Source organism: Bemisia tabaci, chromosome 3 (assembly GCF_918797505.1).
Source record: "Bemisia tabaci chromosome 3, PGI_BMITA_v3".
Lineage (NCBI taxonomy): Eukaryota > Metazoa > Arthropoda > Insecta > Hemiptera > Aleyrodidae > Bemisia > Bemisia tabaci.
In genome coordinates this window covers 50,252,555-50,275,686 of record NC_092795.1, presented here as the reverse complement: position 1 = coordinate 50,275,686, position 23,132 = coordinate 50,252,555, and the positions used below count along the sequence as shown (strand labels likewise).

General features: G+C 39.5%; 1 protein-coding gene across 1 annotated transcript in view; it reads left to right on the top strand.

Annotated features, from left to right (window-relative positions):
* Nucleotides 1-11,183: 11,183 nt before the first annotated feature.
* The window catches only part of LOC109030717 (uncharacterized), a 38,253-nt gene continuing 26,304 nt past the window's right edge, over nt 11,184-23,132 (top strand). The window contains exon 1 of the mRNA XM_019041812.2: nt 11,184-11,414. Coding sequence (XP_018897357.2) covers nt 11,397-11,414 — 18 coding nt within the window. The 5' untranslated portion in view covers nt 11,184-11,396. The remainder of the gene's footprint in view (nt 11,415-23,132) is intronic.

Genomic DNA, 23,132 nt, shown 5'->3' with positions numbered 1-23,132 from the left:
AACACGATTAGCGCAACGAATATTACTGAGACTAACTCCTAACGAAGATATTTACTTTTTTATTTTACATTGGTCACGAGGAATTTGAACTGCCCGCTGACAAGAAACTCAAAGCTCTACGTGAGTCAAATCGTGCACTACATCGGTTTCAGCAAGCTTCTCAATCGAGCAAGGTTCATTTCCCACCATGTGTTGTTCAAACTATAAACAACTTGCTATAGCTGAGCCAAAGCGTCAAAATTGAGGTTACCAGATTTTTAAATCGCAGATACTGCCATGATAACGTTTAGCGCGCGATGTGAATCACGTAGAGCATTGAGTTTTCATGAGCGGGTGGTTTGAATTTACGCATCTAGAATGATCAATTATCTTCGTAAGGAGTTGATATCAGTAATTTTCGTTGTGCGCATCGTGTTCTACGGGAAATTTTGGTTAAGAAAAATGTATCAAAATGCTGAAATTCGTACCTTGTCTAGTGGTCCATTAGCTCGGAATGTGAATAGCAAGATGAACGATGTGCGTAGCTCCCAGTTTGGGCATGTGTGGAGCGTAACGCGAGTAACGTAACCTGCACGGGCACACGCGCGGAAGGTGTTCCGCCTGGGGACTTTGTCGCCAGTCGTCGCGTAGTCAGATTCCGAGCATGCCCCCGGCCCCCCTATTTCGACTAATTTGGATCCTCGGTTTTTTGCGGTGAAGCGATGACGAAATAAACGCGGGAACTCCGGCGCTTATGTTAACGAGTGACCCGAATCAAATGCTGCCAGGCAAAGCAAGTGTACGGTGGGTTTTGAAGTTGGATTATCGAATTTTTGATTGATATTTTGTTAACATTGGAATTTTCAAGAATTTTACTTCGGGGGACCAGCTATTGTAGACAATAGTGGTGATTGAGGTAAATAATCCTGGTTTGATAGACTTTGATTGGAGGATTTCTGACTTGTGCCAGATGAAGATTGACACATTAGACATCGGACGAAAGAGGAGCTAAGGAAAAAGGAGAAGGAAAAAGAGGAAGAGGAGAAACAAGGAGTGTTGAAAGGAGGAAAATAGGGAAAGGGAAGAAAGAAGGAGGAGAAGAGAAAGAAGAGATGGAAGAGAAAGAAGAGAAAGAAGAGAAAGAAGAAAAAGAAGAGAAAGAAGAGAAAGAAGAGAAAGAAGAGAAAGAATAGTAAAAAGAAAGAGAGAATGAAGAGGGAAAAAAGAAAGAAGAGTATGAAGAGGGAGAGAAGGACGAGGAAGAGGAGAAATATGAGGAAAAAGAGAAAAGAGGAGGAAGAGGAGGAAGAGGTAGAAGAGGAGGACGAGAAGGAAGAGGAGAACGAGAAGGAAGAGGAGGACGAGAAAGAAGAGGAGGACGAGAAGGAAGAGGAGGACGAAAAGGAAGAGGGTGAAAGAGAAAAGGGAGAGAAAGAGGGAGAAGGGGAAGAATAGAGAAAGAGGATGATGAGGAATACGAAAATAAGAGAAGGAAGAAGAAGAAAACTATAAATAGAATCAGAGTAGGAAAAGAGGAAGAGGAATCAGAATAAAATATATTTCGAAATGGTATATCATCCACGAAAACGAAAAAGTAAGAAAACGTTTTAATTTTTTTCCTAGCTTGTGTCATATTTCTTTTCGTTTTTCTCTCGATACATGTATAAAATGTCATCATAAAAAAGGATATATTGGGAGATATAAAGGACTAAAGGTTTCGGTCCTGTATGATCATTTGCCGGGATTTTGATCTCTCACGAACACAGCATGAAACACTTTAGAGGTGTGCATTCCCGGTCCCTCTTGAACTCCTCTCCCCACCGCTGGATCAAAAAACCCAAGGGTCCCTGCGCAATGTCCACGGCAAGCCAAACGGGTGTACGGCCGAACGGGCGAAGAGCGAGGGGGGGGGGGGGAGGGGCCGGGCACCTGCGGCCAAACCCGCCAATGATTACTGATATACACCTATGAGTTACATAAAAGGGAAATTAAACTGTAAGCTGAGAAGTAAATCAGGGCAGTCAACTTTGGAACAAGGAAGTCGATGCCCGGTGCCGCATGTCCGCGCCGCACCGCGCCGGGCAGGGCTAGGTTAGTGTACCAACGGCTGCCCCTGTGCTCGCCTTCGCCCCGCGCGGCCCACCTGCCTAGAGCGCTCCTCCACTCAGGAACAACCGCGCATGCTCAAAGGGATCCCTATGGGAGTTACGCGTTTACTCAGCGGTATAGAGCGGTGGGCTCGCGCTGAACATGGAGTGGAGGATAGAGAGGCTCCGACCGAATCCCATGCCGATGCTTACCTTGCATATTCGGACACGAGCCAGTGTTGTAAAATGTGTAAGACTTGAGTTTATAAGCATACTTTTTTACACGGTCGTTCAAGTCACCAAGGACTCAGTAAAACACGGCGCACGGTGTAATTGAATTATCTTGCCGCGTTTCTGCATGCAAGCAATGGATAATTTGCACACACTTGTATTGAGTGCTTTATGAGCTGAGATCACATTTTTTTTTTACACTTTCTTTCTGATGTGGGATTAGGGAAACTGATGGAATTAAAAATGAGAAACTTTTCGGCCTCAAGACGTCATTATTTGGCAGGATCTCCCTTTCAACAAGTGTATTTTGGTAGATTATACCATGTTATGTGTCTTGAGTTTATTAGCTTACTTTTCTACTCGGTCGTCAAAGTTACCAAGGAGTCAGTGAAAAGTAGCGCACGGAGTAATACAATTATTTCACATATGTTTTCTGCGTGTAAGCAAAAGAGAATTTGCAAGAAATTCCATTTAATATTAGCTTGATGAGCAAAGATCACAACATTCTTTAAATTTTTTCTGATATTGAAATTTGGAAACTAATGAATTTAAATATATCTGAATTCTTCGTCGTGTGATGTCATTTAGAGGTATTTTCCATTTGAAAACACGTATTCTAATAAAATGTATCATCTTCCATAGCTTCAAGAGATTCAATTTGTGACCCAGAAATATTTTCTCACTCAATCCACTTAATTGTTTCCATGTGTGATTACAATTCAACAAATTTGAGACAAATAACACAATTTTGAAGGGACTCACTTGCACATGATATTAATCTTTTGGACGCATTTCGGTGGCTCTGCCCATATCTTCAGCGTTTAAAATTAAATGAAGGCATTAATTTAAAATAAGTTTATCGTATTCATAAGACTTCGAGCATATCAACCAAATATTTGCCATTTGCGGCTCATTCAAACAACACATAAACATACTGTTCATACATCGAATGTGTCATAAAGGAGGCAGTCCATAACAGCTGGGTTCTCATCGTAAACATTTCACGAAGGACTTCAAATAAAAATTTAATCATTAAAAAAACATTTAAAATATGGCAAGAATGGCTTGCACCTATAATCCTGTCCTCTCATGGTGCGACGGTGGATGCCAGACAAATAGGAGTTCACCCAGAAACTCTCGCCGTATATCACGTTGTCCAAGTTGCTCTAATGTTCTCACTTAAGAAACGCATGGGATTTGCTCATATTTTTGTAAGAATTTCGAAAAGTTTAATGAATTTTACCGCAATGGACCTAATCTAGATGACCCTCGTGATGATTTGTATTTTGAGGATTTTATCACGGACAAAAGTAAATTACTATCGCAAGATAAATAGTCCATGTAGCAAAAGAGTAGATTGACCTCTACCAAAATTGCATTACTTTTACAATTATTTGTCTTGCTAGTATTATCTTTTTTGCGGTGACAAGGAAAAAATATCTTATCAACTTTTTTTCTCGGCGAAAAAGTCAAGCACAATTGATGTGAGGTAATAAAATGTTATCATGGGTTCATACTTATCGTGCTAAGAAAGAACGCCGTATAAGAATTCAGACGTATAACATTCAATAAAAAAACCAATTTACTATAGGAAAATTGTGAGAAATATTCTTTAAATTTGTTTGAAAATTTTGCTCGCAATTCAATCTTCAGCAAATTTAATTTGTTTCGTATACACTGGTACGTACATATTGATTGCTAACGGGCCAATAATATACAAAAAATTGGTAAGAAAAACATTTTATAAAATAAAGGAATTAAATGTCTACTAGAAAACGCATTTTAAAAGATGGAGAAAATTAATTGTTTATATTCTTGAATGCATTTCAGCAAGATGCCATCCTGAACGAGGAAAAATGTTTTCACAAAACACAATACACAAAACATGGTGGAAAAAAAAAAAAAAAAAAAAAAATGTATCCTTGCTAAAGATGACATCATGCCAAATGCATCCAAAAAAATAAACAGTTAATTTTTCCATATTTTAAAATGTGTTTTCCGGTAAACATGTTACTCCTTTATTTTATGAAATGTTTTTCTTACCGATTTTTTGTATACTATTGGCTCGTTAACAATCAAAATGTACGTAGTGTATACGAACAAAATTAAATTTTCTGAAGATTAAACTCCTCTCGAGCAAAATTTTCCTAAAAAATTTAAAGAATATTTCTCATAATTTTCCATATTTTAAAATGCGTTTTCCAGTAAACATGTTATTCCTTTATTTTATTTTATTAACAACACGCGAAATGCGATGCTCTAGTTATAAGAACATTTATACCTGACATTTGAGTTCACCCTCGCTTAATAGCTCGTGACCCGGTCACAGCGGTGCGTTACGCAGATGCTCCGAGGCGTATGAATGAAGTCAACACAGACCTGCGAAGTCAAGTTCGTGCGTCGTCCGACATAGACGACCAGAAGCATCTCGTTCGGGGCCGGCGGCGCTCTTGTGCGGAACAACCGAAAGTGAAACTGGTTGTTTTTGGGTGACTGGGTCATCTAGATTTTGATCATCGATGACGCAACCGTTTCCGGACGCCGTTTCCAATAAGATCCCGCTCCGCTCTTTCATTAGGATGGACCGCACACCCAGCTTCACGTCCGTCTATTAGCTTTTAGTCTAATGAGTGTGGCGTTATGTTGCGTCATTTCAAATTGGAGATGTATTCCATCTTAAACAGTGGTCACTAGCTGCTGCAAGTACGCTGCGAAAAGCTTAAAGTTTGAGCTTCCCGGCTAAACTACGACGGTAGAATATTTTATGAATGCAATGGGCTACTCTGCCGTGCTTAAGGAAAAACGCCGTATGAACAATTGAGAGGTGCCAAATTACTACCCATAAAATGATCATATTCGAGGAAAGTTATGAATATTTTTCTTGAAAATTTTCAGATCTTTCAGATTAAATTGCGAACAAAATTTTCTGAAAATTTTTAGGAAAAATATTCAACATTTTGACAGTAAATTTATTCTTTATTGAAGGAGGTATGGCAACGTCTAGAGGCTCATACGGCATTTTTCCTTAGCGCAGAAGTATGCGTGGTATAAACATGTGCAAAGAGGGTCGGAAAAAACATTGCTCAAACAAGCTTTGGATTAGGTACCATCTGAGAAAAGGCGATGGGTACGTTCAATGAAGGGATGGCGGTAGGGTGTTGATGGAGATATGTTGCGTTGTAAGTTCTGCTGTGATAGCGAAGAGAGCAGTAAGTGCAAAAATGAAGTTTATGAAGCAAATATATATCACTAACGCAACTGACCTAATATTAATATTTTATTGGAAACAAATATTTTCTTATTCACCACGCCGTGTCCTCAAATTTGAAAAAATTGAGCAAGACTTAGCGATGAATCTAAAATTGTCTTTGAAATTCTAGCTGGACTCAAAAGTTCCAAACCATGTAAAATTCTCTAATAACTACTGGAATTTAATTTCGTTCTTTCCGATAGGTTGGTATTTTACCTTTACTTGTCCTTCTTGTGTCACATTTATTTTTAGTCAAAAAATTACGCAAGCAGAAGTTTTAACATCTGCTGGCTCCCGAGGAGAAAATCAGAACTTTTATTCTCATTAAGTTCATTTATTGTAACGATTTTAGTCATGAGCCTCTGTGAAACGTTTTGAGAATCACACTCATTGCCACAACGCTGTGATGCACAAGTGAAGGTGAGAAATTTGCTTGCAAAACCTTGCAATGTTCAAATCGAAAGAATACGCCGCGGCTATAAAATCACGCGATTGGCTCAATTATTTCTTACCCACGGTTGATGAAAAAATATAGCAAGCGCCATGTAATTTATTTTTTTCGATATTTTTTTTCACCTCGACGTCGCTTATCAAGATGAGAACAAACATCCAGAAGTATGTTCTTCAACGTATCCCATCGGTGAGCATTCGTGACTTCGTGAAGGGACACAGATGAGAATTATAATCATCAGTCTATAATTACAATATATTTTAAATTTTAATGATGTATATTTAATTAAACATGGTAGAATGTACTTTAGCTTACAAAAATTAACAAATAAAAAAACTAAAAAAACAAGAGTTGCAGGCACCTCAGCTTTTTTTAAAAACGTATTTTCTGAGGGTTTAACCTAGATTATAAATAATATACTCACAAAAGTTTGGTTCCAGTGTTGCTTGGTATTTCATTTTAAAAAAATCAGAGAAATTTAGGCAACGTCTGATTTAGCTCAGCTAAAGTTTAAATCCATAGATATCCCCATTTCTGCCGTGCTAAGAAAGGACATCGTATCAACATTCGAGAGTTGCCAAATTTCCATGGATAAAACGTGTGTTTTTGAGGGAAGTTATGAATATTTTACTCTCAATTATCCATATTTTTTAGATTAAGCTGCGAAAAAAATTGTCTTAAAAATTTAAAGGAAAATATTTGTAATTTTCGTAGTAAATTCGTTTTTTATTAAGGAAATTATGGTAACGTCTGGAGGCTCTAACGAAATTCTTCCTTGACATGACAGATTCTTTTCACAACCAGTATCTGCTACCACCAAGTATCTGCCATAACATCATTTTGAACTGTCTAAATGTCCTCACACGGTTTTTCCAAAACCGAAATGTTTTATTATTATTTTTTCTCTCACCAAATACACAAAGCCTGTAAAATGTTGCATACTCTGCCGTTCAAAGGGGCAGTGGCGTAGCCAGGATGGGTTCCATTCAAAAACGTGACGGTAACTTTTCATTCTATTGTCTCCTTCCCTGATAATATTGTATGTCTGCCCTCCAAAAGTAAAATAAGGTACAATTAACGAAGCTAAGGGGGGAGGGGCGGTCCAGACCTTCTGGACCCCCACCCCCCCTTGCTTACGCCTCTGCGAAGGGGCACGCTGGTGCTTCTATCTACGGTGCTGCGTAACCTACAAAAGAAAAGAGCGATGAATTAGCCCAGCTTCACACGTGCTGAGCCAAAATTTTAGTCTCTGCAGTGGCAATGATGCGCTTGGAGCGGCTTGAGTCAGTGGCACCGTTCCGAAATGTCAATACCAACCGCATGATTATGAGGCGCATCTATTAACGCGGCGGCGCGCTCCCGGCTGGTCATGATGCGCCCCGCGACTCCTGGACAGATGGGAATTTCAGTTCAATGTCGGATCTTGACTCTCGTGAACATCCACCCGTCATTCCATTCCACGGAGGCGCCGCTGTTGAAATTAGCGGCTCCCTTTGGAAGACAAAAGAGCCACGACAAGTGTATTTTTACGTTGCTGAGCTGACGGGCTGGATTTCAGCGTGATCGTGATAATCCTTTTGATCATAGATCTTGTTAATTTTCCCCTACTTTTCGCTCAAGTTCGCAATGAACATTTGCATTTCACGTGGTGTAATAGATGACACCCGGGGGAAAGGAGGCTAAATTTTGAGAAATATGATTTCTTTGCGTCGTTTTTCCCCCCATTGCTGATTTGTTTCTACTTCGTTGATGTTATTTTTTTATTCTGTACTTCTTCCTTCTCCTTCTTTTTCGTTTCCTTCATAATCATGGAACCCAGCAATTTTTACCGAAACTCAAGGTCATTACTCTGAGTTCCCTTTTTCCTGTTTCATTAATGCACGGTGTCATTTGAATCAGAATCTTGACCATCAAACCGAACAAATAAGTAAATTGGGAATGACATTGGTAAATTTAAATTAAATATATAAAGTAGATATCGAATATAACGACATCTGGTATAAGGACCTATCGGGCATAACGACGCAATTTGACCGGTAAATTGAAATGATGCTCGATGCTGATGTCCGATTTGACCAATGCCTTTACGTATTGTTCATGACGACATCGCATATAGCGACATTTCGGCCCTGGCGATGGACTTTCCTCGAAATTTCTGGATAGGCTATCGACTACATTGACCGGAGCTTCGCCCAGCGAGGCAATGCACTTTTGATGCTCTCTATTAAAGAATACTGATACACATGAAAAGCCAGAGAAGAAAAGTAGTTAGATTTTATGTAGCACGACGTTTCAAAATGACAACTATTCAGTGTGTACAAAAACCCCATCATAGTGACAAGGTTTTTTTTTTTTTTTTTTTTTTTATTTTTCGCCTCATGATGGGGCTTTTGCCATTGTGCATCGGCACAAACAACCAAAGAAGATGGGAACTGCTCAACTTCGCCCGTTTGAATAATAGCGCCTAACACAGTGTGGTTGGCGCGAAACGCGTGCTATTAGCGCCTACAAAACTGTGAGAATACTTCACACATTACGCTTAACGCAGTATTACTGTCGGCTTGGTCGGCATGGAACGTATGTTAGCGCCTACAGGAGCGTGCGAATACTTCACGCATTGCGCCAAACACAGCACTGCCGGCTTGGTCGGACTGAGACAAATATTAGCGCCTACAAGACTGCAGGAACACCACACGCATTGCGCCAAACACAGGGCGATCTGCGTGAAACTCATGTCAGCATCTACAAGACTGAATGCGTACTTTTCGCAGCGTGTCTACACCAAGGTGCGTGGTTTATCGTTGGATATTCGTAATTCATCGGTGTCCGACCTACCGCCCGCGAGTGCACAATTTCTGACCAGTATGCACCGCGTGTGGCAAACACGCAAATAAAAGAAAATAAAAAAAAATAATTTAAAAAAAAAAAAAAAAAAAAAAAAAAAAAGTATTAATGTAGTGTGAACAATGGTGGTGTTTCTTCCCCCGCAAATAAGGTAACTTCGTCTTCATGTTCTTGCAACAACACAACTTTACTCTTTGCTATTCAATTTGAGGTGACTGCGTAAAAATCTAACTATCTGTCATAACAACCATCGGCTATGACGACCAGAAAAAGCCGGTCCATTCAAAGTTGTTGTATTTGATTTCCATTGTACAGGCCATTTATACAATACGCATCGTTGAAAAATCTGATTTTTGGAGCCCCCTTTCGTAGCGCAACCGTGCTACGGCCACGGGTCTGCAACCCCTTAAAAATTTAAATAAAAAAAAGACCGTACTTACACCGTATAACAGAGAATATTCCAGTCCAAGTTCCAATCGAACCTCAGCTGCGACAATAAGTAGTGCTTAGTTATCATTCTATCCTTTCAAAAGTTTTTAAAATGTCTAGTAATTAGCACTTCCATGCGATATATTCTGTTTTCAAAGCGTCAAATATGACAGCAAATATAGTTTTGAATTAATTTTGAAAGCTGATTTCATCTAAATGTTAAGTATTTTGAGATCAATCTGCTAATCAAGCAAATGAGATGAAGAAAAATTACAAAAAAAAATACTGCAAGTTGGAGGCAGAGTTTATGCAGAAAATGACTAAAACTTTATCTTTGAATTGAAGACGATCTTAGAGAAAATATGTAATCTTTGCTCTTTATCTTCATAACATGTACACATTCGTTTTATAGTGCATCGCGTTGTGAGGGCATGAAAAACAAAATTGCCTTCATTTATTCAAGTATGCAAAACGAACAGCCTTCGCATACGATTACGTTAGCATCGACGTTGCAATGAACTTTATGTCACGCCCTATCTTTCCGTCGAGTTTTCAATAATGAGTGCTTTTTTCGCGTTATACGCTTGTAAATGGAAAATGCGATGATTTTTCCTTTAAAACACGTACCAAGCACCAAAAAAAAAATAAAAAAAAAAAAAAAAAAAAAAAAAAAAAAAAAAAAATTAGAAAAAAAACAGGAGTAAAATGGAGTGGCTTGGAGGACAAGGTGCATACGTGCAGCTTTTGAAAAAATTGAGATATTAATAATGGGCCTGTTGCATGCAAGAGATACAGCCGCGCGAATAGACTTCTTAGAGGTTAAATGACACGAAAATTACAATGGTCACATTAAAAAAGTCTGAAATACACTCCTTACTGCGCAATTTGCGATGTTAGGAACGCGCTTTTTCAAATTTCCCGCGTCTGGGGGCAGTTTTCTAATCACCGGAAACGAGCGAACGGCGGGCTCAGTGATTTCCGGAAGATGCCGAGTCATTGTTGTTGTTGTTATTTTTTCCTTCAGTTTGTTTACAAACCCAACGTGATCTCTTAGAGTGGTCCATGTACGCTTTATGCGGTAACCAAATCGATCAACTTTTAAATATCCATCGCAATCCCTCTACATTTCATTTCACGAAATCACGAGCTCCGATTTTTAGGTTATGTTATCAGTTTTAGTTGACCGGAAATAGCCGCGAGTTGCCGTTAATTGTTTCCGTTAGAAAACTGCCCCCAGACGCGGGAAATTTGAAAAAGCGCGTTCCTAACAACGCAAATTGCGCAGTAAGGAGTGAATTTCAGACTTTTTTAATGTGACCATCGTAATTTTTGTGTCATTTAACCTCTTAAAAGTCTATTCGCACGGCTGCATCTCTTGCATGCAACAGGCCCATTTCAAGTAATACCAGTCTCAATGCATATTATGTGAAAAATTCGCTCCAAAATTCTTTTAAAGCATGAAGAAGTCAGCGCAAACTCTCTTTCCGCCAAAAGCAGCCATGTAATTTCAAAACTTCAAAACATATATTCGTCGAAGTAGCAAAAACTGCACTTATGCGCTTTTTCCTCCAAAGCCCTCGATTATTATTTTTTCTCCCAGAAAAGAAGGTATTACCTTTTAATTTTTCATCGGATAAAACTTGAATCAAATAAAAGGCACCGAAAATAAGGAAGGTAAATGACACTAAAAAAAGATTATTTTGATTGCTTGGATGAAAACCGACCTCAAAAACTCAATTTATTAGCGCCGCAACATCACTTTAAATTTTACAGAGCTACTCAACCTGATGAAATTTTTTTAAAAAAATAAATAAATTCACTTCATTCGACAACACACAGGTATAATTCACCTCTTTCATTTACCGGTGACTTCAATCAGGAAATCATGCCCCAAGAATTTTGAACCTTTCAGGGCAAAACCAAAAAAATATACACTCTTTACCATTGGAGTGAAGCCATGGTGGGGCCCGCTGGTCGCTCCGGCCGGCCGGGCACTCTCTCTGGCAGTGGGTTCCCCCCCAGACCAGAAGTTATAAAGAAGGGCGGCCCACAGCACCTCTAGTGCACTCAGTGTTTTCGTTGTGAGCAGTTTGTATCTTGTGTCTTGTGTCCTGTGTCGGTTACCATGAGGATCTTGTTTCTTGTGAGTTGGACTCATTTTTCTCTAATTAACCCAGCATGGATTATTTACCTTCGTATGTGTTTGTGACGTGTTCGTGCCGGCTTCGTCGAGTGTTTTCGATTGGATTAAGTGTTTCATGCGTCACGTATCTTACTGGCGTTTGATTTATTCTCAACCCGGTTTCGTTACGGATTGGTTTTTGGTCTAAGAGGTTTGACACAACAGTTTTTGATTCGCAGATGTCAAGCTTAGAGCTACCAGAAAAGTATCATCAGGATAAAGCGTAAAGCACATAGACGAAAAACTTCCTTTTTTATGGAAAACTAAAGTTTTTAGTCCAGGTAACCGTAGTTTTCTGTCCTACGAACCGAACTTTCTTTCAGATAACCCAGGTTTTGTTAGCCATATGAAAATTTTAACTCTATGCCAGAGAGTTCAATACATGTAAACTGAAGCTCGATTCTTTGCACTGGAAACTTTGGTAACCTGAACCAGAAACTTTAGTGTGTCATATAAATTGAATATCGGTAAATCGGTTCTTGTAACCAAAGTTTTTTTTCCAAGTAGGTAACAAGTAGGATTGTAAAACATTGTAAAAATGGTCAGTTTTTCCTAATTTTCTTCCGCAATCAAAAGTCCTACTTCTTGAAATTAACCCTCGTTAGTTGTATTTTGAAACAAAATTGGGAACGTCAGTGATTTTTGTGACAGTTACTTTTACAAAACTAGGGCATATTAACTCTCTTTACTGGTTGAGGACATGGCCACACTGTACCATAAGTATGCGGTTCCTCCCTGTTATAGAATGAATCATGTTCTTAACTTACAGAAAATTCGGCTTGTAATAGCGCGACAATGAGAGAGATCTCGTCCTCTTTGGTGCTTTTAAATCTTCCCGTTTTTGTTACAAAACCTCAGCGAGGTATCAGAATTCCTCTCTTTGAAGATGTGCGAAAAAAACATGCCTAAATTTAAGTAACTTAACAAAAATGACCAATATTATAAAATCAAAGTGGTAATCTGAACCACACGTAATTTTCCCGATCCGATCACTACTGGTGTTACAATAAATCTACAAATACGATATTTTGCTTTGATTTTCTTAAGTCATCGATCAATTAGTTATACCTTCCTGCACCCCTTCTAAAGGTCACCAAAAGTGTGTCTGATTCACAAGTAAGTAGGTGCACCTTTCAGCTAAAATAATATCGTATAAACTTTGAATAAAACCCACATCGGAAATGACCATTGATGTTAATATGATGATTGAAACAAAAATAGACTCTCAGCTTGGTAGAAAATATGCACCTTTTAGGAATTAAGGACCTCTCATGGCATATTAATATAATCACACAAAAAGTTTTCACACTCTCTTTTACCTCGATTTTCAACAGATTTTACCCAGAAAGTCATGGAAAATAATAACTCACAACAGTTTACATTGTTCGTGAGAAGATTCTGAAATTTGCTAACGTCGAGTTGATTTTTGGAGATGTTTTAATCCGTGTTAATTACTTATGTAAGTGCTACTTTAAAGGCCTTTTTAATCACAAAGTAAACCATTTTCGGATTTTCTAAAGAGAGGGGCTGTTTAAAGAACGGTTGTGGAGGCGTTCCTCGTATTTTGCAAAAATTTACGTCGAACAACCTTCAATAGCCCGAGAGCCTTTATGGAAAAGCATACAGAAGAGCGCAGGAATACTGCCGGCTTCAAAGAAATAATCGTAGCGTGGTTATTTCTGACCGTGTCAAAAAATCCGAGAACAAGCGAGCGATGCGTCAAAAGGATGAGCCTCTGAAAGATTAATCAACTCATCATCGGTTTCGCAGAATGGAGACACGGTCAAACGGCGCTCAAGATTCGCAATTAATCAAATTCCAGTGAGCAAACCAGTTTGGCGGTCCATCTTCGATAAGTTGTTTTCGCACGGGCAAGGTCGTCCATAGTGAGAGGATTTAAAAAGTTAGTCGAAGCGGTGTGCCAAACTTGATGGTTGTTTTCGCAGAAAAGAGCCCAATAAATTATTCGCAATTGTAAAGCGTGTATTTTTGACGAGATATGGAAAACGCCACAATTGTGATTTTTGTGTATATTCTGGATTTTACTTTCGCGTGAGTCATTCCGTTTAGGATGGAATATTTCTTGATGAGTAGGAAAAAAAAAAGTCGTAATACATGTTTGCCTTCATAGTTCTAGAAAAAAGCTCACTTTTATGATACTTTTTGATAACATTTTTTTAACATTTTACATCTAGCGAATATTGGGCTTGATCATTTATGAACCAGTCTTTGAATTAATCGACCGCAGCTACATATCGGATACATGACCCCCCCCCCCCCACCTAAGGAGATTTAACAGTTTTGAGCGAATTAAATTTCCAACTGTGGTTTATTGAGGATGACTATCTCAGAAGACTCAAAGCCAATCTCTGCAGAATAGCCCTCTTTAATTTATAATGGAAAATAACCATCATAACAATACAGTTGTCTTTTCCTGTTTGTCTGCTATGATTATTGATGACCTTATCCCTTTTTTGATCGAGTAAAGCTTGAGCGATTGGGCAACCTTGCCAAGAGCACCCAGAAAACGACAGCATTCACAGAAACTGTCAGCATTCCGCAGAGACTTAAACGCCGGGATAGAAAAATCAACCAAGTTTCCACAAAGATAAATTCGATTTTCCCGACGAGTACACAAATAGTAAGTGTATCAAGTCACAGTTGCGAGACCCAATTTTTCTCAGATTGCTGTTGGTACATGACGTCACACAAATACACTGTGCTCACAGACACAGTGCATCGGTCGACCCGACTGCACTCAGGTCGCTCCGCGCGTGACAAAACTTCCCAGACCCAGAACGCGCATTTGTTGCGTGCCAGAACGGTCCGCGGCGCACAGTGGATCGAGCCAATTAAAGAGGTCGGACATGAAAATTTCGACTAAAACTAATAAGTTTGGTGTTTATTTTGTCAAATTTTAAATTTCAAGAGGCCGGTCTGGTAGAAAATCTCGCGAGGAAACTATTCGAGCTACTTTTGGAACCTCAATTTTTTTTTATAAACGGAGTAATAGGCGTTTAAAGTTTCTAAACTTGCTCCGAACTCTCCTACTGACTCGATCCTCTGTGCGGTGTGGTGACGCAATGACCCGGACGGCTGGGCTTCTAATTTCTGCACTTTTGTCACTTTTATGACGGACGACCCGCTCAATATTGGCCGGTCAATGCGGCTCATTAGAGCGTATTAATTCAGTAACCTTTCTTTTCGGTGCTAATCACGCATTCTCATTCTATGGTCCTCGCCGGGGACCGATACTGCCGTGCTAAGGAAAAACGCCGTATGAACTTTCGGGAGTTGCCAAATTTCCTTTGATTAAATGTTTATTTTTCATGATAGATATGAATATTTTCCGTTTAAATTTTCAGGAACTTTCGGTGAAATTGCGAACAAAATTATCCGGAAAATTGGAAGAAAAATATTCATGATTTTATCAGGAAATCTGTGTTTTATCAAAGGAAATTTGGCAACGCCTGAAGGTTCATACGGCGTTTTTCCTTAGCACGACAGGATAGATGGCGCATCGCGCGGGTTACGCAACTGCCGATAGCCATCGCGGTAGTCTCTTTATGTCTCTGTTGAGGTTACTGGCAGGGTTGTCGGGCTGTCGGGTAAAATGCGTGCAGCATGTTGCCCTACAGTGGAAGCACATAACTGAAGTGGTAATCCTACGCCTATCGGTGGTTTCCTGCGAAGCGAGAGGGTATGGAAGTGCTGTAATGAAAGTAGAGAAACCGAGTGGCCTGGAGAGGACACGTAATGGGAAATGTAACCTGACCTTGTTGGCAAGTTGAATAGAATTAAGTACAAACAAAGCTCGCTTTGGAAAATGAAGATTAGGTTACGATTTGCAATGAGGAACTGCTCTCTTTAGCTCATTTCAGAAGCAACGCATCGTCATTAGTTTTCTTGCAGGTGGGCCCTTCAAAGATGAGCCTAAAATTGTAGTTCCTAAAATGAAAAAAAATGTTCCTAAATGTTTCAAAATGAAGTCCATTATGTTAAGTGTGGGTTTATTTCAAAAATAGCCATAGATGAAACAGTTGAAATTTTAACTTGACAAATTCTGTCACTCTGAGGCAGTGGTGTGTTTAAACCATATGGAGCTGACAGGAATTCTTTTCATCCAGGACTAAATACATCGCCAGTGAAACTCCTAAACCACGTATGTAGTTTGCGGTGTTTAAAAATCTCCGCTCCCATTTTATTTTTTTATAGGAAAACAAATTAATATCATTCCTTGAAGTTTTTACAGAGTTTTCTTCGCACAGAGAAAAAAATCATGAAAGTTCACAAAAATTGACGTTGAGTGGTTCTGAGTCGATTGAGTTGCGTCGTCAAACCGAGATACGCGGTCTGCAGCCGGATTGTTGAAACTTTAACTGGCTATGTCGGCACGATAAGACGAGACATATAGCTCTATCTGCGCCGTGTAATATATCGATTTTCGATTCTTGTCGTGCCGACATAAATTTCAAAAATCGGGCTGCTGGTTGTTTTACCGTCGATATATTTTATTATCGAGTAAAGAAAAAAGGAGGAAAGGGAACAATTGGTGACATAGTATGTAAATCATCACACTATACGGTTCATTTGGCCGTGCTCTCCGTTCTTTTAACCGATATTTCTGCTCAATAGACCGAGCTTTTGACCCATTATACAGAGCTTCCGATTTGTCAAACGGAGCTTCTGGTCAGTCAAACCTGGCTGAAGCACTAAGGTGTAACCGAAATTTCAGATCCCCAATCTTCCGGCCAGGCTGTATAAAAAGTTCGGTCGCATGAAAGCATCTTACCACCAAACTTTTTGCTTCGTAATACGCCCTCCGAGGTGAGACTTAAATTCGCTGACAGCGTCCTCGCACAATGTTCGTTTCCGTCTATTCACCGCGATGTTCGGACCCGAAGTTCTCTGAGCAGTGGGGGACTTTTCGCGGTTGGGCAAGGGCGGTTACGGAACGCTCTATGAATGAGAGCAGCCTGGAGGAAGTTGGACTTTGCGTAAATAGCAGGAGCACTGGGCGATGGAATATGCATAATGGATGTGTAATAACCGAGAGTCGTGCCGGAGCGCCCTCTGGCGGTTTTGGACCGACCCGGAGAGGGGTCTGTGTAGCTTGTTGCAGTCCTGTAAATCGTCCCCCTCTGACGTAAAGGCATATCTCTATTTCTGCATGAACCGCTGAAAGCATGGCGTTATATGTGCAATAGGGCTCACGCGGTCGTTGAGATACGCCCTTAAGCCAGAGGAGCGACAAAATTAGTTGTGTTGTCATTTGGATCGATCGTGGTGGAGTAATCACAACTATGCGTCAATTTTTAAATACCAATGCACTTAGATAAAGAGGCGGTGAAATAACTGATCGAATGATAAGCCGGTCTGCAACGCCGGTATCACCCCCCCCCCCTCCCTCCATGGAAGAACGCCGTATGAACCTTCAGAAGTTGCCGAGTTTCCTTTGGTTTTCAGGTAAATCTGTGAATATTTTTCTTAAAAAATTTCAGAGAATTTCATTCGCGATCAGATCTAAATTTGCGTGAAAATTTCAAAAGAAAATATTCATAACCCTCCTCAAAAACAAAAAATTTTTCGGGGGAAATTTGGCAACTCTCGAATGTTCTCACGGCGTTTGGCAGTAAATTTGTTTGATTTCGAACCAATCTTACATCGTCTAGAATGGACATGTATTGCTGATTTAAAAGCACTTCACAACATGTTATTCAAGAGGGGATTTCTTCCCGCTACACGCGAAATTTGATCTTTGCCCAGAGTAATTTTGCTTAGTTTATAGGGTATTTTCTCTAGGAATTTTTTGAAATGTTTGGTATTTTTTTTTCTTTGCGAAAATGTTGTTGGAAACGTCTCTTCGAAAACTTTTGTGCGCCTTAGATTTGGCCATTGGCATCCAATCGTCTATTTCAGCAGCATAGGGACAAATACTGTGGATAACGTATATTCCTAATTTTTAAAAGAAGTAGAATTGTCCAAAATTAAAGAGATTATCCCCAAACACTAACTGAAAAGGGCAACGACTTGCGTGATCAAATATCCATTTGCAAGTTCATCCTCGAAACGCAGTGTTGACATGGCTTTGTCTCACCCGACACCTTTCATCATCACGTTTGTCCCGCGCTCTTTCAACACACACAGCATCGTTGATTGGTCGATGACATTATCGAAATACCTGAAGAGATCTGCTTACTCTCATAAATCGTAATGGAATCCAGTGGCCTGGCGTGCTTTGCGATATATCGATTGATCTGCCATTTAAACCTTCAGAAAAGGATCGATAAACGAAGTGTTAGCAACGAACACCTTCATAATCGATTCTTTACCATAGCTGCAAATGGAGAAATATCGATAATTGATCATTCACGGTACCGGTGGAATCCTCGTTGCCTAACCGGTGGATGCGTCGGCCACGCGTTTGTTTCGATATTTTAGGTTAGTTGGGCCGTAATTAGCATAAATTTCGACCCAAAATCTCTTGAGTGTCGTGATGGTACTCGACTCGCGAGTTTTGATGCGACGCTCACGGTCAGAGGGTTATTAAGGCGGCGAGACAGGTGGACTGAATTTATGGTTTTTGTCGATTTGCATAGGCCGATTTTTTGCGGTGGTCATTTCTGAAAGAGGTGCCAATGATCAGAAATGACGCCTGGTGATTCATTAATTCCAAGAATGAAAGGATACCGTGGAATTAGTGATTCAATGATGAACACATACTTGAGGGTGGGGTTACTTTTACTTTGGCGTTGTTGATTGGCTGGAGAAATGTGTGTTGGCCTCATGAAACGTATCATGGTGGACTCCTCTGAGGCTAGGATTAAGAGGATTCGCTAATAATCATTTAACATGGACATAATGACGTCTCCATGATTCGCACCAGGGTATGCACAACTATAGTGGATGATGTCGTACGCAGTGTTTTTCGATTGGCGATAACCCCATTGATATTGAACGTAGAAAGGCGTTTAGACCGATTTAATTGAGTTTTGCTATTCTACAAGCTGAAATCATGCATCAAAACACAATTCTGTGACTAGCACAACTGGACTAAATATTGCAATTAGGAGCTAGAATTTCTGGCTCATTTCAGAAACAACATATCATCGTCTCCCGGACGAAGGAATGCACCTCCATAATAAAACGTTGCAAAATTGACTCAAACGATTGAAAATTGAACCGTTGACTCAAATAATTTATATTCTTTGCAAGAATGTACTTTTGCAATTTTCGGCGCAAATTTTTCTAATTTTTGCATGAGACAAGAGGGAAAAATTGGTGACATTTTCAGTTAGAAAACCCAAGATCATCTCCGTAAGAATGCAATATGTGAGGACAAATTTGGCAACGTTGAAAAGTAGTTACGTTCTTTCGTGAAGAGAACGACGATAGGTAATCATAGGTAATTTTACGTAAGAGCCAGAAATGTCGGTTCCTTTTAGCAAAATGCAATCCAACCGATCCATTTAATCCCGGAGTGAACTTCTACGCGCATGAGGGTACGTTCTAACTACGGCTTTCATTCGAACAGAGTTACTACTCTTTCCAAGACGGTACAGATCAAGCCAACAGGAGAGATCGGACAAAATTTGGAAACTTTAAACGCTTATAACTCCGTTTATACAAAACTTCGATGTTTTAAAAGTGGCTCCATTGGTTTCCTCGTGAAAGTTTCTTTTAGACTTACCTCTTCAATTTTAAAATGTGACGAAATAAACATCTCAATTTGAAGTTCTAGTCAAACATTTCATGTTCGACCTCTCTGATTGACTCGATCCATCGTAAGGCAGATTTTTCTCCCGATGACCTTGACTCGACGGGTCTCGGCGCGTCCTCGGGTGGGCTTTTTGAGACGGGATTTCAAAACCGGCTCGTTCTTTTCCCAATTTTCGTGACGAGGCGATACGAAACGACGAAAGCCCTGGAAACGAGAGAGGCATCATCGACCGCACGCGGGGAGGGGTTGGAACTTGGAAGAGGCACCTCTTATCGTGCGCATGAAGAAACGCTAATGAAATTCAGTGAAGAAACGGAGTCGTCGCGTCGAACCTCCAGCCTCCTCCCGGTTGTAAACTTTACGGGGCGACGACGCTGTGCTGGGCGCCGGGGCGCTGTAAAACAGTCACTCGCGCGCCCCAAATCCCGAAATATACGGGGCTTTTCGAGCGAAAACGTGAAAACAACGTCATGCCGCGCCGCACCGCCGCCGTCAACATACTTCCGCGTGTGCGAATTTTGCCGTGATGTCGGATTTACGAACGCTTACGCGAAAGTTGGACCTAGGACTCCGCTAGCTTTTTCGACGCAATGGAGGATTTGCACACAAAACTTTTTATTGCTCCAATGCGAAAGCATAATGAGCTGATATCGCGGTAATTCTCTAAATTTTTTCCTGAAATGGGAAGTTGGAAAAAAAATAAATTTAAAAGTGAGAAATTGTGCCGTCTTGTGACGTTATCTGGCGGTATTTTTCTTTTGGACGCACGGATTTTAGCAGATTAGGTTTTTTTGTCATATTTCCTCCAATAATTGAATTTGAATTGAATTTGGGATTCAATTTGAACCTCAATATAAAAACCTTTACCATAATTTTTCCATTTATACTATATCGTTATAATCAAAGATGGGAACATTGAGGAAGTATGTAAATAAGTAAAAATGTTCGATTTTTTTAAAATTTCAATACTTAGTTAGTGTTGTGCTTTTGATTAAAATATCCGGTGAAAATGGAATTTTCTTATCTTTTCAATTGAGCGTCCCATCGTTTCTCCTTGACATTTCAGAAAGCATACGGGCGCATATTTTTGAAATTGATGGAAAAAACTATAGAGAAAGAAGACAAAAGAGATATAGAGGGATCCTATTGGTGGAAAAAGGTGGCTGGAATGGACAAAGGAGGTAAGACAGACGGAGGGAGAAATGGACAAACGGCAACCGTCAAAGAGACCCCACGGTTGGTCCATAATTTTTCCCCTTAATTTCTTAAAAACATCCATTTTAACGAATAGGATCGCTACATACTCTGTATGTCTTCTTTGTCTATCGCTTTGTCTATCAATTTCAATAATCAGCCCGCTGTAGCTTCATTTCAAAGTTCCTCCAAAGGTGGAATAATCGCATGAAGATCGAACGGGAAAAACTCGCGAAAAATGTAGTTTTCGCGTATGATCAGATGTGATGTAAAGGAATCGAACGGAAAAATACTAGAATACCCACTCAAGCGTGTAAATACCAGGCTCTCAGGACGAGAAACAAGAAATTGACCTTATCTAATTGAGCGAGTGATCTTTCCCGGACGGAAGGAAATACCTCGTGCAATTTTTGGTGCCAGTGGGCGTTGCGTCGTTTACCTTGTTCGTTCCCGAAAATACTGCATCCATCAAACCGGGTTGCCAAACTTACGAAACGAGATTATCGGTCCTATTTGAAATGGTTGTTACTGGCTGTTCATTCGTGAAGAATTTGGCAACGCAGGCTCGGCTAATTGCTGTTTTGTATCGACAGTGTGCGTCTTGCGAGGTTATGCAATTCGGGTGGCTCGAATTTAAGCGGATAATGCAGCGGTGGCTTTATCCTTCGGTTAACGCACAGCGCGTGATGCAATCTTTGAGTAACGCACCCACTCGCGACTACTTTTGGCGGTTCGATTTTGAAAATAAGCCGCAGCTCCAGTCCACAGCCGGGATCCATATTCCCGTATTCCATGCCTCCGGGCCCATGGTTTTCACATTTTTGATTTGTTATTGATGGCTGAAGTGCAAAACCACGTATCTCCATTGTAGCGCTTCAAGATCTCTGCTCCTATCTTTTTCGAAGAGAGACAAGTCAATATAGCTTGACATTTCTAGAGAATATTTTGTTAATGGAGAGGAAAAATTAAGGAAATTCTCAAGAAGTTAAGTTGACTGATTTTTCAAAGGAAAAATAATTTATGGTAGGTAGTTTGTGACGTCGCACACTAATATACATGGTTTCTAGCCTGGTTAATTTCTCCACAAAGAGCTGCGGGCTGATTGTTGAAAGTGATAGACACAGCGCTAGTTAAAGAAGACATAGGGAGTATGGAGCGATCCTATTGGTTAAAATGAGTGTTTTTTATAGACTAAGGGATAGAGGATGGACTAAGTATAAAGTCTCTCGTGGGTTGTCGTTACCCTAATAGCACATCTGGTTTTAAAAACGTTTTTAAAAGGTGTCAATGAAACCTTTGAACATTTATAAAATGTTTCACTGAAACATTTTAGATACTTAGAAAGTTTAAATCACGTTTCAGAAACGTGCCTGAAACCTTTCTATGTCACCCTTTTAAAGGTGTCAAGTGACACCTTTCAGAGATGTGTCCTTAAAACCTTTCAGATTCGTTTTCAATTTATTTCAGACTCAGGTCAGGGAAGGCTGTACCTCTTTGACACATTTTTGACACCTCCTTAAAACAGATCGCAAAATCTTAAATTGTTTCAGAAATGTTTCAGAAATGTTTCAGACATGACTTCCGCCTGAAAAAGTTTAAATCACGTTTCAGAAACGTGCCTGAAACCTTTCTATGTCACCCTTTTAAAGGTGTCAGGTGACACCTTTCAGAGATCTATCCTGAAAACCTTTCAAATTTGTTTTTGACTCATTTGTGACACATACTTTTTAATGGTCACAAAATCTAAAATCGTTTCAGAAATGTTTCAGACATGAGTTTCAAAAGTTTAAAGAACGTATCAAAAAATGAAAAACTGAATGTTTTCAGGATACCTCTCTAGAACGTGTCCCCGCAACCTCTAAACCAGTTGCATAGACAGGGGTCAACCATGATTGACACCTCTCTATGCAACTGGTTTAAAGGTTGCGGGGACATGTTCTAGAGACGTATCCTGAAAACATTTAAGGTTTTATTTCATTTCAAATCTCAACTTGTCTTTTCTGTTATTTTCTGACAAATAAATATTTTTTACATAGAAATTGTTTTAGAAATTTTTAATCGTCCACACCATCTTAGAAACGTCCCATATATCATCACTTGGAAACATGTCAGCAAAATTTAGAGTACAAATATTTTCATACTGAGTTGTTGCCCCAGCAGTCAGAATACATGGTTTTTTTTTTTTTATTATTTTTGGTGCCTTATCTCAAAGTTTTGAACGCATGTTTCAAAAAAGTTGTTATCCTTTTGAAGTCTATATCTAGGTTCTACAAGCGTTTCAAACTCTTGGAAACAATGATTGAGTGGCAAAAAATGTGATGTAACCATGTATCAACAAATCAACAACAATTAACATCTATGAAACATTCTCAGCAAACATTACAACAGACCGCATTATAGATCAGAGCAAAGTTTCTGACATAATACTGAATGTGAATTGCTTCAATATTTTTAAATTTAGTGAACACAAAAAATATCCAGAATATTACTATTGAGCATTATATCTCTCCGTAATCTAATAATTTTGCTCCCAAAAGGATGGCTTAAAAAAATGCTTAAAACGTTAACTATCTCTTTAAGGCTGTACAAAGGCTAAAAATTGTATGTTCTCAAAAGATTCCATAGGAGGAAAGAACTAAAGGTTAGTTTTAATTTCTTTCACTACTTTACTAGGTACGTAGTTTTTAAAAGCTTCAAAGGTCCGAGTTGAAAGTTCATTTTCCAATAGACAAATGCTAATTATTGAAAAGACAAAGAAAAACTTT